Raw genomic sequence first — 19,356 nt, forward strand, 5'->3', positions numbered from 1 at the left:
CTACTTAACTAGGACATCAATGTCATATCTCCAATGGCAACCAGCCAGAGCTGTACACAGGTGTGCACCAGGCTTCAGGCAGCAATATTCCTGCTGGTTTTGTACCTCCAGCTGTGTCCCAGCAGTGGTACTGGGAGCAGGAAGCAGCAGGGGACAGTCTAGCAGGCTACCACCATTACATTCGATGGTACTGCAACAATAGGCTGACCTTTGCCTGCTCTACACATATGGGGCAAAGCCCCGCAGATATGGTATGACCTTTGCATGCCCATTGTAGGTGCTATTCACCACTGCAGGGCTTTGTTTTATCCAGGCGTGGGGTTGCCTGTCACAAGTGACTGGCAGAGAGGAGTGAGCTGAAGGAGTGAGTTGGTCTCTTGACCAACTCTGAAATGGTGACAGGAACACTGTTCCAGTCACCACGGAACACTGGCCAGGATGGTCCATTCTGGATGTTCCTGAGACATTCACCAGTGTGAGAAAGGATGAATTGTGACATCTCTACAAAGCTAGGAGAGAGCTCACCCAGTAGAGCGCACACTTCACCATGCACGAAGACCTGGGTTCCAGTCTGGTGCCGTACGGGAGCACCTGCACCAGGAAAAGCTTAATGGATGGTGGAGCAGTACTACAGTCCTTCTCCTTTTCTTCCTTTCTCTTCTGAAACTGAAGAAAGGTGGGTGGGGGGAGAGGGAGAGAGGGTGTCTGGGAGGATATGTGTACATACACACACACACACTACACTGATTCTCTTTTATTTGAGGCTACAAAGACTTTGAACACCAAACAGTGTTCCAAACACCCTGATTTTCTGCCTGATCTCTGGGATCTTACTGTACAAGGTCAAGGTCATCCTTTCATACAGATGACAGCAACCTCCATCCAATGTCAGGACATCTTTTTCTCTTTTTCATGTTTTGGAATTTCTTTCTATGTCACTTTCCCTTGCTGTTTCAAAGGACTTAGACTTCCAAAAGTTAGGCCATGCTAGCCTGGAGAGAAGTCCACTGCTGGCTGTTTTGTACCGGGGCAGGGGGCCTTAGTGGGGAGCATTTATGGTGATGAGAGGGTGTCTCTGAGCCAGCTGGGAAAGAGTAGCTCCAAAGAGGCAGCAGGGACAAAGCTGGAGTTGGGAGTCTCCCAACCAGCTGTATCCCTCCTGGTGTTTGAAGAGGAAAAACTGAAGAGCTGGGGAAGGCTTAAATCAAGTCTTCAGGAAGCAGGAGGAATGGGAGGAGGTCAGCCTTACAACACTCTGTCTGTGGATTGTGTCTGAGGTTTGTTTAGACAACGGCACACAAACCAGTTTCTCTTCAGTTATTCCAGTCAGTAAACACAACCACATAAGCCCCTCTCTGAGTGATGCAGACATGTTTTAGGCAGTGAGTCAGACCTCCTGTCTCATCCTGCTTCTCCATGAAGCCAAAATAGACATTTTCAGAATCATCACTTCATCTGCTACAGAATGTGTCCTTGTGAATGTTCTCCATGGCCCCTGGCTCTGCCTTTTTGGCTCTTAACCCAAAAGCATGAGTGACCATGGCTAAGTCCAACTTGCAAAATTTTTAAATTCTCAGGTGATTTTGTTGCACAAGCAAGTGCAGGAGAAAGGGAAAAATGATTCTCTAATTTCTTCTTAGCTAAGTTGTCCTTCTAGTCCCTCTGCACTCTGCTGCATGTATCACTGCCTCCTCTCCTCCCACCTTTTATTTATTTGTTTTTTAGATAGAAGGTGAAAGAGAAGGAGAAAAAAGTAGAAAGGGAAAGAGAGGAAAGACACCAGACCTGGGGAGGCAGCATAATGTTTATGCAAAAAAACTTCCATACCTGAGGTTCTGAGGTCTCATGTTTAGTTCCCAGTACCACCATAAGAAAGAGCTTAACAGTGCTTTGGTGCCTCTTTGTGTGCCTTTCTCTCTCACTAAAATAAACAAAATTGAAGAAAGAAAAGGAGACATGATAATACTGTTCATTCTACAACCTGTATAGTTCCCCTGAGCAGGTGTGGCCAGGAGATCAAACCCTGATCCTTGTACATGGTACAGTGAGCTCTCTACCTGGTAAGCTATGTCCTTACCACAGTGCTGGGGGAAGCTTCACTACTGTGTTCTCTCTCCCTCTTCTCTCTCTCTCTCTCTCTCTCTCTCTCTCCACTTATTCTTTCCCCTTGTCTCTCTTTCACCACTAGAGTATCTCCTGGGCTCCTTGTCTGTATGACAACTTCACTACTGTTGATGACCATTTTTTTTCTTCTTTTTTATTTTATAGAGAAAGAGAAAAAACAGAGGTGAGGTGGTGAAAGGGGGAGAAAAAAAGAGAGACATCTACAGCACTTCTCTATCACTTGTGAAACTCCCCCACCCCTCAGGTGGAGACAGGAGCTTGAACCTAGGTTCCCAGACAGAACATGTAAGCTCTACTGGGTGTGCCACTGCCAGCCCTTTTCCTCTTTCTACCTGAAGAAAGTCATCCTGAAGCAGTGAAACTCCAGCTGTGGATATGGGGATAGACACGAACATGGATATTGGCTTCTGCTTCTATTCTCCCTTAGGTCCCTGTCACCCTTGTCTCAGTCAGCCATACTTTTGGTCCATGAGGCTCAGCTGGTGATGTGGTGACCTAGGCAGCTGCAAGCAGGTGGCCATTGCTTCAGGTACTATCTCCAGGCCTCCTCTCATCCGCAGGCACTACCACAGCATGGAAGTTTTCACCCACTATGACCTGCTGAGTCTCAATGGCACCAAGGTGGCCGAGGGCCACAAAGCCAGCTTCTGCCTGGAGGACACGGAGTGTGAAGGAGGTACCTCTGTGGGTGGGGCTGTGAGATGCTCCAACGGCTAGGTCCACCCAGATGGACCAGGGAATGACACTGGACTCCCTCCTCTTGCTCACTGTGACACTTCAACAACCTTTGCTGGGGCCTTCAGTGGCTATAGCTTGGGACTTCAGCAAGGCCTGACTCTAGAGGATCCCCAGATTCATACTGACCAGTAGGGCTTCCCCATTTCCCAGGTATCCCCAGATCCCACAGGCTCTTGTTTATGGTTTTTCTCAGTAAACCCTGTGCTAAGAGGAGTGCCCACACACAATTCATACGTTCTTGACAAGGCCCCTTGCTGACATGCCTCAGAGACACAGCAAGTGGGTTTTAAACACTGGTTTTGTGCTTGGGGCTGACCCAATAAAGGAGCTCAGCCCCAGTGCTGAGTCTTCAGAGGGAGGCTAGGTGACCCCACTTTAGACAAAACTCAAAATACTGGAACTTTCCCACACAGACTTCCTTTCCAGGCTGCTGATTTCCAAAGCGCAGGAAGGCTTTGTGGGGTCCTGACCTGCATGTGATGGAGGGGTGAAGTTGGGTAGGGAGTCTCACAGAGATGGGACATAGAATCAGAGGAAGAAAAGTTGGGCCTCTGGGGATGAAGGGTCATACTGAAAGTGGTGTCACCACCCATTGAGGAGCTGCCTAGGGTCTTCTGCAGGCACATGGGACAGAGCAAAGGGACTTAGGTTGCAAGGTAACATCTCCTTTCATCCTGTCTGCAGACATCCAGAAGAGTTATGAGTGTGCCAACTTTGGTGAGCAGGGCATTACCATGGGCTGCTGGGATGTTTACCGCCACGACATTGACTGCCAGTGGGTGGACATCACCGATGTGCCGCCGGGAGACTATGTGTTTCAGGTGGGGCATATGGGCAGGGGATCCCTGCCCCTGATGAGGGACGGAGAGGCTTTCTCCTCACCTAGGGGAGGCACCTCCTTCCTGGTGGTGCACATACACCAACGCATGTCAGAGGCCAGGCTCTCCATGGCTCAGTGTCTACAGGCAGAGGCCTCAGTTTCGTTGTGTACCTGAGTATATGAGGCCTCCGGAGGGTAGTGATTCTAGTCCCACTGGACTCAGTCAACACCTGGAGCTTGTGGATCACACTGGGCAGGAATCTGTTCCACAGACTCCAAAGCAACTTGTGTCACTTATGTTCCAGAGCCATCCAGGCAGAGAACAACAACAACAACAACACTCCCCCCCCCACACACACTTTGCCATGAAGATTGTTGCTGACCCTCAGTGACTGCTCCTCACAGCCCCCCCTCCCCATGAGAATGAGAGAGCTAGAGAGAGTACTGCTCCATCTCTGGTGAAGCTGCCCTGAGTGACCATGCCTGGTACTGAATGTGGTCTGCAGGGTGTGCCACCTAGTGGCCTCCTAAAAGCTGAAATCATCTCACAAAGCACCATCACTAGTGTTTGGGACTTGCCTCGCCCAGCAACACTCTCTGCTGAAAGCCAAGTCAATACTGGGAGCAACTCACCAGATGGCTGAATGAATCTGTGATGGTACTATTGGGCTGTTGAGCACATGAGGGAGCACATGAGGGAGCACATGAGGGAGCCTGATGACAGTGTGTGGTGATGTCCCCATATTCTGTCCATGTGGGTGGCCATCTTAGCACTCCCAGAACCTCTTTCTGGTGTCCAGGTGCCTTTATGCATGTCAACCTGCCCTTTTCTTTCCCCATGTGCCCACCCAGCCTGCTTGACAGCTTGCTTTGTTGGGTAGCCAAGTAGATGACCAAGAATATGTTCTTCTGCCTAGACAGATTTCCTAAGGCACCACTTCCTGAGCCTACCCAGGCCTTGGCCATTGTCCCCACCCAGGAGACAGCTCTGGGAGGGACCTGCCAAGAGTTGCCCACAGAGGGACTTCCCTACCTGCAAGCCTAGAATCCTAGACCCTGAGAGGCCCACACAATCTTTTTTGAGATACTAAATACATAAGCATTTATACCATGTGGCAGTGGCTTGTTTGAGGTTTGCTCTCACATTGCTGGGCAGCTGTGTTCTGACAAATGCCATCTGTTGTCCAGTGACTGTAGCTCACTGGGGATGGATAATGGGCCTGCTTCATCTCAAAGTTCCTAGGACAGGACTTTACTATTGCCAAGGGAATCCAGGTCCATCCACATTATTCTCTGCATTCCTGCTCCTTGAAATATCCAGTTAGTACATTAACTTCCAAGAGGCATAGTAATGACTAATTAACCAAAATGCCTGTTTCCCCGGAAGACCAACAGGCTCCACAGCAGGGTAGTGCTGTGGTGTCTCTCCTCTATTTGGAATAAACATAAAAAGAAAATGTTGGTCAGGGAGAAGTGAGATTGGATATTTATGAGAACGTAGTACCACCAAAAGAGAGAGAGAGAAATGAAAGCAAGCCCTATTGCACCAAAGTAAAAGACTCTGGGGTGAGTGGGTGGGGAGAATACAGGTCCATGAAGGATGATAAATGACATAGTGGGGGTTGTATTGTTAAATGGGAAACTGGGGAATGTTATGCATGTACAAACTGTTGTATTTACTGTTGAATGTAAAACATTAATTCCCCAATAAAGAAATAAATTTAAAAAAAGAAAGAAAGAAAGCCCACCCATTTTCCTCTCTCTAAAGAGTCAAAGTCATTTGAGACACAGCCCAGGGCAGGGCTAGCAAGCAGGGTCAGGTGTGGGTCTCCCAGAATGGCAGACTCGGGTCAGAACCCAAGCCTGAGGTCCATGTTGGCTTGCTTTCCCACACCAGCTCCTGGGCAGGCCCAGATACCCTAACAAGAGCGGTACTCGGGTTCTTCTGGGGAACCAAAACAAAAGAACATTCGTAGGTTAGCTTGCTGTTCCCTCCATCTCTTTTCCCCTAAGCCAGCTCTCCTCCCCTTGGCTTCAGCTAGGGTGGGGGTGGGGTCCAGATGGAGCAAAGGCCTTGGGGGAAGGCTTGTCATAAGTAGCCTCCACTGTCCCAGGGCTGGTTTGTCTGTTCATGCACACCTTTCTGTTTTACACCCAAACCTCCCCTTTCTGTTCCTTCATTGAACCCTTCCAAAATGATGGTCATTGCTATTCCTGCTTCTTGCACTCCACCGTCTTAGCTGTGGCAATACAGAGGAAGGTGCTGGGGAGAAGGGAATCTTGCCACCCTGAGGGGTGCAGGGGTTTCCAGGAGAGACCAATCCCTAAGACCAGGCTTCCCATTCCCTCCCACCCATGCCCTTGTCCCCACCCATCTTAGTACACTCTACCCCAGCCACTAATGTCCCTCAGTCTGTGTTGTGGTTCCCCAGACTCCCAACCCTTGCTTTTCTACCAACCTTAAGGCTCCCAAGGCACTCAGACAGGGTAACCCCATCTTGAAAGCTTACCTTTGGTAAAGGGGCTGTGTATGATAATTGCTGGACAATGGTGCACCTGGCTGAGTACACGTTACCACTTGCAAGGACTTGGGTTCAAGGCATGATACTTCACAAGTAGTGAAGCAGGTCTGTAGGTGACTCTTCTTCTAACCCCACCCCCTCAATCTTTCAGTTCTATCATATAAAAGAAGGAAAAAGAAAAGGAAAAGATGGCTTCTAGGAGTGGTGGATTTGTTATGCAGGCCTTGCCCCTCTCTGCCTCCCTGCTCTTATCACTGCTCTCCTCTGAGGGAGGTCATCAGCTTTGGCATCAGGGCTAGCCTCCACAGGGCTCTAGGCCGGGGGGCAGAGGATATCGTAGGCAGAATTGCAGGCTCCTCTGACTCGAGTCTCCTCCCCCCAGGTCATCATTAACCCCAACTACGAGGTGGCAGAGTCCGACTATACCAACAACATCATGAAGTGCAGGACCCGCTATGATGGGCATCGCATCTGGATGTACAACTGCCACATAGGTAGGTCCCCGGCACTCCTGTGAAAGCACAGCACCCCTTGGGCTGTCTCCCCTCCACAGCAGGAAACAGGCAGGAACTGCCCTACTTTCCTGAAGAGCAGGTTCACATTTGGGTAGAGCAAGAACCCGCCAGCAGCCTGTTTCCACAGGCAGACCAATGGGGCCTGGATGGAAGCTGGGCTTTCACAGCCAGCTCTGGTTGTGCAGAAGCGCCTGGCCCAGCACAGACCCCAAAAGCTCTTTAAAGACTGGCTGCTACCTTTTTATGCTTGTGACCTAAACGTGTCAGCAGATTGTGGGCTTTGTCTATCAGTTTTGCTGTCAGCAACTAGAAGCTAATTCTTTTTTTATTTTTATTTTATTTTTTTTATGATAGAGAGGCAAAGAGAAAAAGAGACCAAAGGTTTCTTTAATGTAGTGGGGGCCAGACTCAAACCAGGGTTGCAGTTAGCAAAGCAGCACATTATCCAAGTGAGCTGTTTTGCCAGCCCTTGAAGCTAGTTCTTTTCTTTTTTTTTTAGTTTCTTTATTGGGGAATTAATGTTTTACATTCAACAGTAAATACAATAGTTTGTACATGCATAACATTTCCCAGTAGAAGCTAGTTCTTTTTATTTTTGTTTTAATAATTTTTGTTTATAAAATGGAAACACTGACAAGACCATAGGATAAGAGGGATGCAATTCCACACAATTCCTCCCCCCCCCACACACACACACACCAGAACTCCATATCTCCTCCCCTCTCCTGATAGCTTTCCTATTCTTTATCCCTCTGGGAGTATGGACCCAGGGTCATACCACTGTTGCTTTTGTTGCTCAGCAGACATTTTGCCTTACAAACCTGGGGTTGGGATGGGGACAAGGGATTTCTCTTTTACAGCCAGAAATGATGGCCCTCACACTTACCAAAGGCAAACATGAAATACATTATTTAGTCACATCCTTACTCAACCTGGACAGGGCTCCTGGCATGTGCAGGACCCAGAATAACTGGCACAGGCAGCCTGTGGAGGGGGCTCCCAATGCTAACCACTCCAGCCTGCCCAGTGTTGAGTGTCTGTTTGGCCAAACTCTCCCTGATGCCATCCCCTCAGGCGGATCCTTCAGTGAAGAGACGGAAAAAAAGTTTGAACACTTCAGCGGACTCACAAATAACCAGCTGTCCCCTTCATAAGGAAGCCTGTGGTCACCTCCTGTCTTCTGGTCCCAGCACATCTCCCTCCCAAGAACTGCAGCCTGACCTCACCGGCCAGCCAGCCCTGCTGTTTTGCCTGAGTTCAGGAGGAACCGCACAGTCCTGATGTTTCCAGGGGGCTGCTGGGGATTGGGGCTTTTTCACCTGGCTGGGGGAGCAGCCTCAAGGGCTATCTTGTCCAGGATGCCAGGTACAAAGGCTGTCATGCGCTTGTTTCACCCATACCATGTCCACCCTGAGCCCAACACCACACCCTCAGCTCACCCAAGGAGCCTACATCAGTAGGCAGGCAGATGGGGCTGGCCAGGCCTAGGTGGCCCAGTTGTTTCTCTGCACACTTGAATTATCTAGATTCTCTCCTAAAGAAGCAAACTGCCTCCATCCCATTCCATTCCTAAATGTAAACACGTGAGCTCACAGTTGGTGCTTCTCTCACCCCCACCTTTTTTTTTTTTTTTTTACTTCCTTCAAGATATCTTTATTATATCTTCACTGACTTTCAAACACAAAGTAGTTTTGTGGCATCTGGGCCTTTAAAGTATAGTCCCAGAGAAAAACCAGCCCACCTGTGTAAGTGACTCTTTCTGTCGTTCTGACACTGTGGGTAAATGATCTAGCGGTGCTTTAACCCCAGTCCTGGGCGATGAGCTCACTCACCACACTGTGTGTCATCATGGACACTGACACATACTTGAAACTTTGAATAAAAGATTTATGATAAACACCTGCATTTCACTTGAACTTGTGCATAACAAGGCATTTCCATTTTGTTGGTAATGGTTGGACTTCACATGCTTACATGTGCGCATGCACATGTGTATATACACATACGGAGGAATCTGACTGCCTCTGTCCATCATGACCACAGAGGAGCAGCTCTGCCTTGGGAGAGCAGCACATTAAACAGATCATAAGCATCAAAACAAATAGAAAACCAAGTTGTTTTTAATATTTATTTATTCATTTTTGTTGCCTTTGTTGTTTTATTGTTGTAATCATTGTTGGATAGGACAGAGAGTAATGGAGAGAGGAGGGGGAGACAGAGAGGGAGAGAAAGACAGACACCTGCAGACCTGCTTCACCACCTGTGAAGCAACTCCCCTGCAGGTGGGGAGCCGGGGCTTGAACCGGGATCCTTACCGTGGTCCTTGCGCTTTGTGCCATGTGCGCTTAACCCATTGCGCTAATGGACGACTCCCCAAGTCTTTTTTAACTCATATGTTTTACACTGGTGAGGGGTGCAGTGCTCAGGTGAGATCCACACTGAAGACATCTAGAGTGAAACTCTCCCTGGGTGGTTTCTCCAAAGAGCAGTGCTAGGGCCAGTTTTGAGAGGTGATGCCATCAAAGCCCTAGAAGGCAAAACGGGCACAGCTCCTCCAGGCCAGGTGACAATGTGGGCGGGCACTGGGACAACCACTCTCACTGCCAGTAAAATGGGGATTCCCACTAACACCAAAAGCATGCTGTGACCCACAGGTTAGAAGGGTCAGCAGTGACCTCAAAGCACTAAAGAGATGACCCCCGGGGACTTGCTCCTGCAGCTGTTCTCATCTGTTCTCACAAGGGAAGCAAATCTAGCCCAAGTTTTAGGATTCACCTCGTGGTTTCATGGGCATTATTTCCACAAGAGGCCTGTTTGCCACCCATCCTGTCAGGCACACGGCCAGTCTGAAGGTCTGGGCCTGTGGCACCAAGTCACCTCGGCAGCAGGGAGGAGGACACCTGGGCTGTTATGGGGACACTAAGCAGGTGTCATAGAATAGGTGTCAACCCCCCCCCCAAAAAAAAAGGGCAGGCTCTGTGCAAAAATGTTTTTGAGGTCCAACTGGGATCCTGTCTGAGGTGAGCCAGTCTCCAGGAATGACAGATCGCTTCAGCAGTCCCAGGTCTAAAACGGGAAACAGCACTCCCTAGTGTCCCATGACACAACATCAAAGTTTGAAGCAGTTACTTAATTGAAGTTTTTATTTTTTTTCTCAACTACTAAAACAAGATTAAACAAAAAGTCCAGCACAGCCCATGGTGAAGTTTTGTCGATGGCACAGGGCTGTTTCTGGCATCTGTAAAGGCTCGTGGTGTGGGGGCACCATCTTCTTAGTCCTGGGGCTCTGCCACAGGCTTGTTGGGCTGGTCAGGACTTTGGGGTATCAGGAGACTCAACTATAGATGGCCACTCTTTCTTCTTGTGTTGGAGTCCCAGGGCTCGGGCCACCAGTCTCCGGGCCACCGCTGTGTTTGTCTGTGGCCTCTCCTTTGTCAGACGCAGGAGTTCTAAAAGCAAAGCTCCAATGAAGTTGAGACTTGGACTCAAGGCAAAACCCCCTCTGTTATGCATAAGGCCCATCAGGACTTCATGTGGCCAAATGTCAGGGAGAGGGACCTGCCATGGGCTCCAGACCCAACTGTGTCACCTCTCTGTGTCCCCCAGTTTTTCTGACTGTACAGAGCAGTGGTTAATCCTGTCAGCCTTACTTTGTGGGATTGGGACATAGGACTCTTGGACCATAGGGTATTTATCAGTTCCAGGAACTCCAGGACAAAGGCCACATAATCCACAATGCTGTGGACAGCCTCAGAATTTTGTGGAAGGAGAGGACCGGAGAGGAGGTTCTATCATTTATCTGGCACTATCTGTGTATTCTCTTCTTCGGACAGGTCTGTCGTGCTCTGTTACTCCTCACATGGAGTCAGTCTACTCTACAATCTGCTTATTTTACACGAAAAGAAATCAGCTAAGAGAAATTAAGTGACTTGCTTGGGAACCAGGTCATGGGGTAGTAAGTATACCCAGTAGAGTGCACATGTTACCATGTGCACAGGCCCAGGTTCAACCCTAATGGGGAAGCTTCATGAGTATTGAGGCAATGCTGCAAGTGTCTCTCTCCCTTCTCCTCCTCTGCTATTTTTCTCTCACTCTCTATCAAAGAAAAAGAGAACACAAAATGACTTTTGGGAGCAGTGGAATCACAAAATGCCAAGGCCCAATGAACTCTGGTGGCAACAGGGAAAAAACAAAACAAACAAACAAACAACAACAACAACAACAAAAAACCAGGGCCAGAATTACATCCAGAGATGACCTCAGAGAATAGTGTTTTCTCCAAGACAAAATATGATTTCCACAGCCCTTCAGCAAGGTCCAAGTTGGTGGCAGCACTCTCTAGGGGGACCCTCCTCCTCTGGGCACCCTTAGGCCGTAGGAGGTCAGAGAGCACCCCATTGACTACCAGTCCAGGGGTGCTGAAGCAGAGAACTAATAGAATGCGAAGAGATCGAAGGGAAGGCCCCAATGAGGTTAAGCCTAGCACCCCCATACCCCCACCTTACCCAAAGCAGCTGCCTTACTTGGTCTCTGCAGGGCTTTGAGCTTGGACTGTTTGGTTCCCTGTGTGAGTGGCCGGATCTTGAGCACTGAGAAATCCCTGGCCAGGGCTTCAGCAGCTGCAGGAGATTGGGGGAGGGGGGTGCAACGGAGAAGAACAAAAGAAACCTGGAGCTTCCCCTCCTGCTTTCAGTGAAGCCAGGACAGGGGTGAAAGGGAGAGGTGCACTGCAGCACAGGCAGGAGGCTGGTCAGAAACAGGTTCTCTGGCACCACTGTCTGGCCAAGCAGTGGCCTCCATCATTCAGGTCCCCTGTACCTGTATCTTCAGTTGGAATTTGCACAGAGCATGCACCCACCCTGAGCTGCTCTGGGCAGCAGTGAGGCTGATTCTGACAGCAGGAGGGGCAGCTGACCTCCCACCTGTCCCCACCCCCTACCCCAACACACACCGTCTAAAGCCCAAGATGTGAAAACAAGCTCCACTCATCCCTTCACTCAAGGCCCTCCTTGGGGTTGAGGCCTCCCTGTGCCGAGTTGCTTGGGCTATATACACTGCACATCAAGGAGGAGCTTCAGGTCCAAGCCTCCCATTATAGATGAGGAAGTGGAGGCCAGCACACATGCTCATGCATGTAGTTATGGCAGAGTTCAAAACAAAATGAAAACCAGGCCTCTTGACTGCCCCTCCTTGCCTCCTTTTCTTCAGTGTGTCCCTCCTGGGCTTGAGTCCCCACCGCACTGTCTCCTCTGTTCCATACACACCACTCCTTTTCTGAAGCCTCAGGGTGTCCTGGGACACTCATAGCTCTGGGGTTCAGAAGGGAGTGGTTCTGAGAAGCCCAGTTCCAAGGGCTGGCAGTTACTCTGCCAACACATGCAGAGAGAGCAGAGATGCAGCAGGGGCAGCTCAGGACAGAGGCTGAGAGGGAGGGGTGCACTGGATGGCAGGCAGGAGGCTGGTGGTGCCCTAAGACACTTTAGAGGCGTGCTCATCTTCAACGGTCGGAACATCAGTCTCCCCACCAGGAGGAAAGGCTACTGACCTAGTTCTTGAGGCTGCACTGGAAACTGAATCAGAATGGAATGAAACGGAAACCTCCGGTCTGTGAATCCCATGCACAGGGCTTCCTTTACAACGGGAAGTATCTATGGCTTGTCTGGTGCTGTGTGCTCAATAAACGTCACCTGAATCTGAAGCCAGCTAAAGGCACTAATAGGAATAGGAAATGCTAGGAGCTCTGGTCAGGGCCTGATTACTCCTTCTGAACCTGTGGAGGAAGTGAGCTGGGGCAGGGGGAGGAGTTCTACCAGTTCCAACTACACCATGGGCAAGGCTATTCCTGCACCTGAGGAAACTCCCTTATCTTCTCAACCACAGATAGAGGGCTGAACCCACCATGGAGCCACCTTACCTGAGTCCAGACACGGAAAGATGCCAAGTGCATGTGTGTCGTCCACCCACTGAATCTTGAACCCCTTCTCTCTGCCAAGCAAGAGGAGACCGTGATTGTGAAATGGACAAAAACTTTCTGCTCAATGAAGCCGCTATTCCCCACCCACATTCAGGACTCCAACCCTGTGAGCCCAAGCCAAGTTCCCACCTCCTCTGAACAAAGGACAACAAAAACCCAAATTCACCCCCGCTCATCTGGTAGATCCACTACAACTGTACCCACACAGCACACCAGCAGTGGGGAAGAAGGCTCCTCACAGGCATACTGGGAAGTGGGTCTGAGGACAGAGGCAAAAAAGGACATATGGACAGAGAACAGGGTCTAAAACAAGCTTGTCAGTGCTGCTGCGGCTGTGTCAGGCTCCACTACTCCCAGGAGAGCAGCCCTGAGTCAGCTCCCCGGGGGTGAGGGTGGGGGGCTCCCAGCTCCTGTGAGCATGCTGCCTACATAGGCTGAGGAAGTCCCAGGGGCCCCAGGTTGGCCACAAGTTATGGAGCAGAGAGAAGACTCTCTTCCTGCCACCCCCAACCCACTTCAGCTGTCCCCTGCTGAAGTGCTGGGAGGATGGGGGGGGGGCACTCAAGGGGGCCATGAAGAAACAGGTGATTTAACTGCCTAAGCAGCAGAAGAAAGGAACTAGAGAAAAGAAAGTAAGAGATCTGCGCCAAAGCAACTCAGGGAAACAGAAATCTCTCCTCTAAATATATTCCTGTGGCTCCAAAGTACATCCCAACTCTGCCCCAGAAACACCAGCACCCTGCTCTTCCCAGGAAATTTAAATTTGGGGGATGGTCCTGTTGACTTGAGTGCCTCAGTGGTGAAGCAGGGAGAGAGGGGAGATGGTAGGTCACCCACATCCTGTGTTCTGACGGACCCACCAGGTCTTGCTAGGTGTGTGGAAACAAGGTCATATGCTGCCCTGTGCCAGTCTAGGACTTGTTCACACCTCAAGGTCAGCTCTCTTTGTCCCCACAGTCAGGGCCAGCAGGTTAAGCTGTCTAAGGATAAGGAGTCAGAGCATCTGCCTCTCTCTTGGATCACTGGCTACTGGCAGTGGTCACCAAGGCCTTCCTCCTCCTCCCCTTCCCCGCAGCACTCACTGGAATTCTGAGAATGCTGAAAGCAGGTCCTCGGTCTTGAACACTGGCTCAAAGTCATAGATCTCCACCACGTGGGCGAGATCTTTCTCTCCAGGCAGTTCCTCCGTGAAGGAAGACGTGTCCACATGGATCTGTTCTACCTGGATCTCCTTCTCAGTCAGCTTGTCCATTATCTGACAGAAAGCAGACCCTTTAGTGAGCACACCCTGGCACAAGGCTCCAGACAGCTGCTCTGAAAAACCACACAAGTCTCAGCATAGGCAGGAGAGCACCAAGGATGGTCTCCCAGGGAAGCTCAGCTGCCAGGAGGCTGGGCAAGGTGACACAATGGCAGCTGGACAGGAAGGAAGAGAAGCAGGAGTTGGAGGAGAGGGAACTCATTTTTATGGTGTATCCACTGGCTGATAGACACTTAAACACACATGCTTCATAAGATCCTGAAAACTATTCTATACACTCACTTTGCAAACAGAAACTAAGTTAAGAATGACATACTTTGGGAGTCAGGCGGTAGCGCAGTGGGTTAAGCGCATGTGGCGTGAAGCGCAAGGACTGGTGTTAAGGATCCTGGTTTGAGCCCCCAGCGCCCCACCTGCAGAGGAGTCACTTCACAAGTGGTGAAGCAGGTCTGCAGGTGTCTATCTTTTCTCCCCCTCTGTCTTCCCCTCCTCTCTCCATTTCTCTGTCCTATCTAACAATGATGACAACAATAACTACAACAACAACAACAACAAAACACAAGGGTAACAAAAGGGAAAATAAATAAATATATTTTTTAAAAAATGACATACTTTTGCCCAAAATTGTAAAGAAAGTGAGAGGAGAGGGAGACGAAGAGACCGCCCAAAGCTAGGATTTGTTTCTCCCTCTTAAAAGATGTGATATTAAATTAAGTCTTTTTTTGATCTCCCTGCTTCATCTAGGAAATTGCTATAAACCATTCCTGCCCTCCCAATGGACAGACAGTGTTATGGGCAGACATACAGTTGTAAGGAAACAATATCTGTAGAGGTTTTAGGCAGAAGAGTTAATTTTCATAACCAGTACCTATGCCACTCTGAGAAACATGTCATTGTGCAAACATCACAGAGGGTAATCATAGTGTGTGATTAATTACACAAACCTAGATCATACAGCCTATACGTGATTACACTATCTGGCGCTATCTGGTACAGTCCTCGGGGGTCACCATCCTGCTGACTGGATCTATCACGAACTGGCACACTGCTGAGTGATGTGTGACTGTAATGCATGATACCAAGCACTTACCCATGGACACATTCTCTCTCTCTTACCTGTGAAGTTGGGATCATCTTTAAAGAAAAGTCTTAGGAAGCAACATGACTTACTTGCCGCTGGTTAGTGAGTTCCTACACCTTATGTTCTGACCCTATACCCTGCTCTGTTCCCCTTTACTCTGTGATCCCGACTCCCTCAGGCAGGGAACCTCCAGCTCCTCTATCACTCCATATCCAGTCCTGCTCAGCTGTCATATATCCTCATGACTCTAGACCTCTAAACCAGGGCCCCAGCCCCCAGCCCCCCACAAATGCACCCATCTCACTTCCATCCTCCCTTTCCCAGGCTTAAAAGCCTCATCACCTCCTGCAGCAGCTCACTGTAATCATCTTCAGAATAGCTGACAGGCCCTTCCTCCTCTTCTTCTTCCTCCTCTTCTTCCTCTGCCTCCAGGCTCTTCTTCAGCTCACGTCCATCCCCCTCTTCCAAATCCAGCTGCAGACCAGATCCATGCTGTGTGGCTGTTTCCATTTGCTTTCCTGCCACGGAGTGGCTGTCAGGTCCTGGGGCAACAGAGCTAACTGAGTCCAGCAGTGGTTCATTCTCACAATGCGGGGCTGGACCTGTTAGTTCCTCTGTTGGCTGAGTTGTGAGCACAGGACTTTCCTGATCAGAACCAGGGTCTCCTGCACCAACATTTCCAGGCTCCTCTGGAAGCTCTATGGCTGGGATATAGCCCTTGAGCTCTGGGGCAGGGGCCTGTGTCCAGTCTTGCCGACGTCGCACCCGGGGCACATAGAAGGCCTGGTCTGGCTTGCGTCCACGCTGCCACCGGCCACCCCGTGCTCCTCGGGCACCTGTAGCTGCTCCACGTTTGGAGGTGGAATGAGGACCTCTGTATTTGATGGGGTGAGAGGCAGGAGGGCGGCAGTGGCCAGAAAGGCCATCTGTACTGGGTAACCTGGGGCGGGAGAAGTGATCAGACCAAGGTACAGAATCTTTGCAAAAGGAATGGCTGCAACTACCTATCCTTCAGGGGTGAGGTTATCAAATCAACATTTGGCAAGATCTAAAGCCCAAATAGCCCTGGAAAATAGCTCGGGAAGGTGAATACCACCTCTGAGTATGCCTAAAAAAGTCAATGTTCCCTCCAGTGACAAAAATGAACTAAAGATGAGTGAATATGGTCAGGCAACCAGTGGGCAAAATGCTTCTGAGTATTCAAAAGTAAGTAGGAGGTGGGCTGTTAGGAAACTAGCTAACTTAAGATTGCTTAGATCACAAAGTATGGATCCTGCAGAATGAACATGGAGGCAGATAAATGAGGGCTCAGAGGAGTTCTCACACCCCAGGGGGTGTGACCTCACCCACAGGGGTGCTGGGCAGACATATTCACTACTAGAGCTGCCCCCACCCTTTCTTTCCTTTGGCCCGATGTGTTTAACTGGAATTCCACAAACAGTGCCCATCTGCCTGCTCCGTTGCCAACACAAGGCAGCTGACTTTAAGCAACTATGCTGCAGCCTGGGGTGCCTGGCCTGCACACCCCACCACCCACCAGAAACTGCTCAGGGTCTCCCATGCCGGTGGGTACACACCTGATGTCCAGGTGGCAGATGACGGTCCTCCTCTTCCAGCCTTCACCTACAGAGAAGCTGCTCAAAAGATCAAAATTCTCTGCTGTCCTGTGGATCAGGTACCGGAGACGACTGGAAAGTGGGGGGAAAAGCAGCACCCTGGGAAGGAGGCAGGTGCAGCTGAAAAAGCGCCAAGTACTGACCCCAGAGCTTTACTCCCTCCCCCGGGAGCACTCCCACTGGAAAAGGCTCACGCCGCCGAGCTGCTTCTGCCCCACCCTCTGGGTCCAGGGCAAATGCAAGGCCCCAGACACGGAGATGACCACAGGGAGCTCCTACCCCATCCCCACTCGTGCGCTGGGCTCCCTCGGCTTCGAGGTGATGCTGGGAACTTCAAAGGAAAGATGCTGGGAGAGGCCCCAGAGCATCTATTAAAGCCACGAGGCCTTGGTGTTTGCGGAGCTCGAGGAGCCCTCAGACCCGGCGCGGAAAAGGCGAATGAGCTCCCCGCTCAGGGAGTCACCGCGCCTGGGCCAGGCTGCTCCGGGGAGCCCGGCTGCGGAGGGGTCTGCACCCCCCAGCCCCGGCGCGGCCGCTCACCTGCAGAGCTGCTTCTGCAGCAGGAAGCGGTCCAGCTCCTCCTGGATCCGGTGCACGAAGTCATTCTCGGCGGGGGAGAGGAAGACGCCATCCAGGAGGAGGGCCAGGGTGACGGTGGGGACGCCTGCGGGTGGGAAGAGCGGGTCAGGGCGCACACCGCCCGCCGCCCCGAGACTCGCCGCCGGCCGCACCCGCGAACCCCGGCCGAGCCCCGGAGGCGGATGCCGGCCGGCAGGGGCTGCCCCTCGGAGCCCAGCCAGGCCGGGGAGGGGCTCCAGGGCCCCCCGCCCCGCGAGGCCAGGCTCAGCTCCCGGGAGCCTCGGGTCGGCTGGACCTTCCGGGCCCCGGAGCTGCCGGCCCGGAGGGTCCCGGAGCAGCCGCCCGCGGGGCCCAGCACACTCACCGCGGCCGCTAGCGCGTCGCCGCCTCCCTCGAGGGTCCCAACAGCCTGTGCGCTTAGCGCGCCCGAAAACCGCCCGGGCTCAGCGGGGCCGTAGCGCCACCGCGCGGCGCGGGGGAGACACGGCAGCAGCGGCTGAGAGGCGGGGTTCAGAGGGGCGGTGCTTCCGGGAGAGCAACTCCCCTCAGGCGACACTTACAGATCAACTCCCCTCAGGCGACACTTACCGATGACTACGATATGCTAGGTCTTGGGGACACACGATTTGCCAGTGCAGTCTTCTGGGGGACAGAACGGGAATCAGGAGGGAGGATTCTGGGTATGAGTATTTTGTCAGCCTTTACCCACCCATCACGACCTTTTCCCCCACCTCCGAGATGGGACACTGACAGGTGTGCGATCCTGTGGGTACCTGGGCAGGGTAGCCACTAAACTGGGGATTGCAGGCTATCAACTTGAACTACTGATACACGGTACTGATACGCCGAAATAACACCAGCACTCACCTAAGTGGGCTGGCAGTTCGTGGCACTGGGCAGTCTCTGTGGGCTAGTGTAGACTACAAGGCCAGGGCTGAACGCCTGCGCCCTGAAAAGCGGCTTCAATGGAAGCCCTTGATCACCCTGGGTCTCGACCTCCAAGCAGTGACAACCCAGGTGCAAGAGAAGAGCACATGGGGGCAGCAGCAAGGCATGTGCACCCCTCCCAGTCAGGAGGGCGAGCGTGGAAGTCTAGAGGGAAGTCAGAAGCCCCATCCACACACTCACACTCAGGAAGACAGTGGCAACTGAGGAGGGAGGTTGCACTTTAAACCCAACCGACAGTAACAAGCTGACATTAACCGCGACCTGGCAGAGATAAGGCAGTGCTCCCCACAGGAGAGACAGCAGAACTGAAGCTATTATAATATACAGGACTCATCCCACATTTCCAAGATGTTCAAGGTTTAATGGAAATTAAATGATACCAAGATCTATGGGTTTCTCAGACTCACTGAAAAAAGTGTCAGACCTGCAAGAGAGCTCATCTGGGAGGGTTCCTTAATAAAGAAAAAATGGGGGAAAAATCTGCTGGGAAACTGTGCCAATGCAGTCATAGCTGCCATGTTGTCCCCTCAGGCTACTGCTAGTTTCCGCAAGAGTTGGGACATTCTCAGAGTGCCTGTTCAGCCATGTTGTGCCCTCAGGGCATTGTCTATTTCCCCGGGATATTTGGAGTGCTTTGGTTACTCCTCCCCCTCCCATTCTGGCGAAAGCTGCTCCTATAAAAGCCCTTCTTCTTCCACACCTCTCTCTCTTGCCAGCACTCCGTTTCAGTGTTCAGACTCCACATGGCCCAACCTGCTTCTCTAGCACCCAACTTTGAGGTGCAAACGCAAATAAAGATTTGTGTTTCTTCTTCGCTCAGGACCCCTCCTCTCTCTCTTCTCCTTGGCCCGCGCACAACAAAAATCTAAATTATGTTCAAGTCACTCAAAGGAAGCACGAAAATGAAGACAGAGAACAATGAATTCAGATGTATACTTCAGCATACCAGTGTTATACCAAATGTGAGTATACATAACTTAAAAGGTGAATAGTTCCACAACTAATTAATTTCTGGTGTCAGAATGAATGGGGGTAGGGGAGATAGCATAATGGTTACATGAAAGACTTTTCATGCTTGAGGCACCAGAGGTCCAGCTTCAGTTTCCTGCACCACCATAAACCAGAGCTGAGGGGGAAAATTTTTTCTGAAAACTTTTATCAAAGTAAAGCAGGTGTAG

General features: G+C 51.0%; 2 protein-coding genes and 1 long non-coding RNA gene across 5 annotated transcripts in view; 1 reads left to right on the forward strand and 2 right to left on the reverse strand.

Annotated features, from left to right (window-relative positions):
• Nucleotides 1–8,614, forward strand: part of LOXL2 (lysyl oxidase like 2) — a 125,560-nt gene extending 116,946 nt beyond the window's left edge. For all 3 annotated transcript variants that reach the window (XM_060178869.1, XM_060178870.1, XM_007538794.3), the window contains 4 exons: nt 2,685–2,800; nt 3,547–3,683; nt 6,587–6,698; nt 7,794–8,614. In XM_060178869.1, the coding sequence (XP_060034852.1) occupies nt 2,685–2,800; nt 3,547–3,683; nt 6,587–6,698; nt 7,794–7,873 (445 nt within the window). In that variant the 3' untranslated portion in view covers nt 7,874–8,614. The remainder of the gene's footprint in view (nt 1–2,684; nt 2,801–3,546; nt 3,684–6,586; nt 6,699–7,793) is intronic.
• Nucleotides 8,615–9,828: 1,214 nt separating this feature from the next.
• Nucleotides 9,829–17,943, reverse strand: R3HCC1 (R3H domain and coiled-coil containing 1). The gene is made up of 8 exons (XM_060179147.1): nt 17,940–17,943; nt 17,192–17,621; nt 16,613–16,750; nt 15,378–15,975; nt 13,776–13,948; nt 12,634–12,704; nt 11,243–11,338; nt 9,829–10,168 (listed from the first exon to the last, which is right to left on the reverse strand). The coding sequence occupies exons 1-8, from the start codon at nt 17,941–17,943 to the stop codon at nt 10,029–10,031; spliced, it is 1,650 nt and encodes a 549-aa protein (XP_060035130.1). The 3' UTR covers nt 9,829–10,028.
• A 270-nt stretch (nt 17,944–18,213) lies between these two features.
• Nucleotides 18,214–19,356, reverse strand: part of LOC132534637 (uncharacterized) — a 22,919-nt gene continuing 21,776 nt past the window's right edge. The window contains exon 3 of the long non-coding RNA XR_009546364.1: nt 18,214–18,226. This is a non-coding gene — a long non-coding RNA (uncharacterized LOC132534637). The remainder of the gene's footprint in view (nt 18,227–19,356) is intronic.

This window comes from Erinaceus europaeus, chromosome 19, assembly GCF_950295315.1.
Source record: "Erinaceus europaeus chromosome 19, mEriEur2.1, whole genome shotgun sequence".
In the NCBI taxonomy this organism is placed as follows: Eukaryota; Metazoa; Chordata; class Mammalia; order Eulipotyphla; family Erinaceidae; genus Erinaceus; species Erinaceus europaeus.

What these genes read in the sequence shown, in the direction of transcription:
- R3HCC1 (XM_060179147.1), bottom strand. An exon ending in TCAGCATTCTCAGAATTCCA is followed by an intron (nt 12,705 to 13,775) that starts GTGAGTGCTGCG and finishes CTTGCTTGGCAG; the next exon opens with AGAGAAGGGGTTCAAGATTC. An exon ending in CTTTCCGTGTCTGGACTCAG is followed by an intron (nt 11,339 to 12,633) that starts GTAAGGTGGCTC and finishes AATCTCCTGCAG; the next exon opens with CTGCTGAAGCCCTGGCCAGG.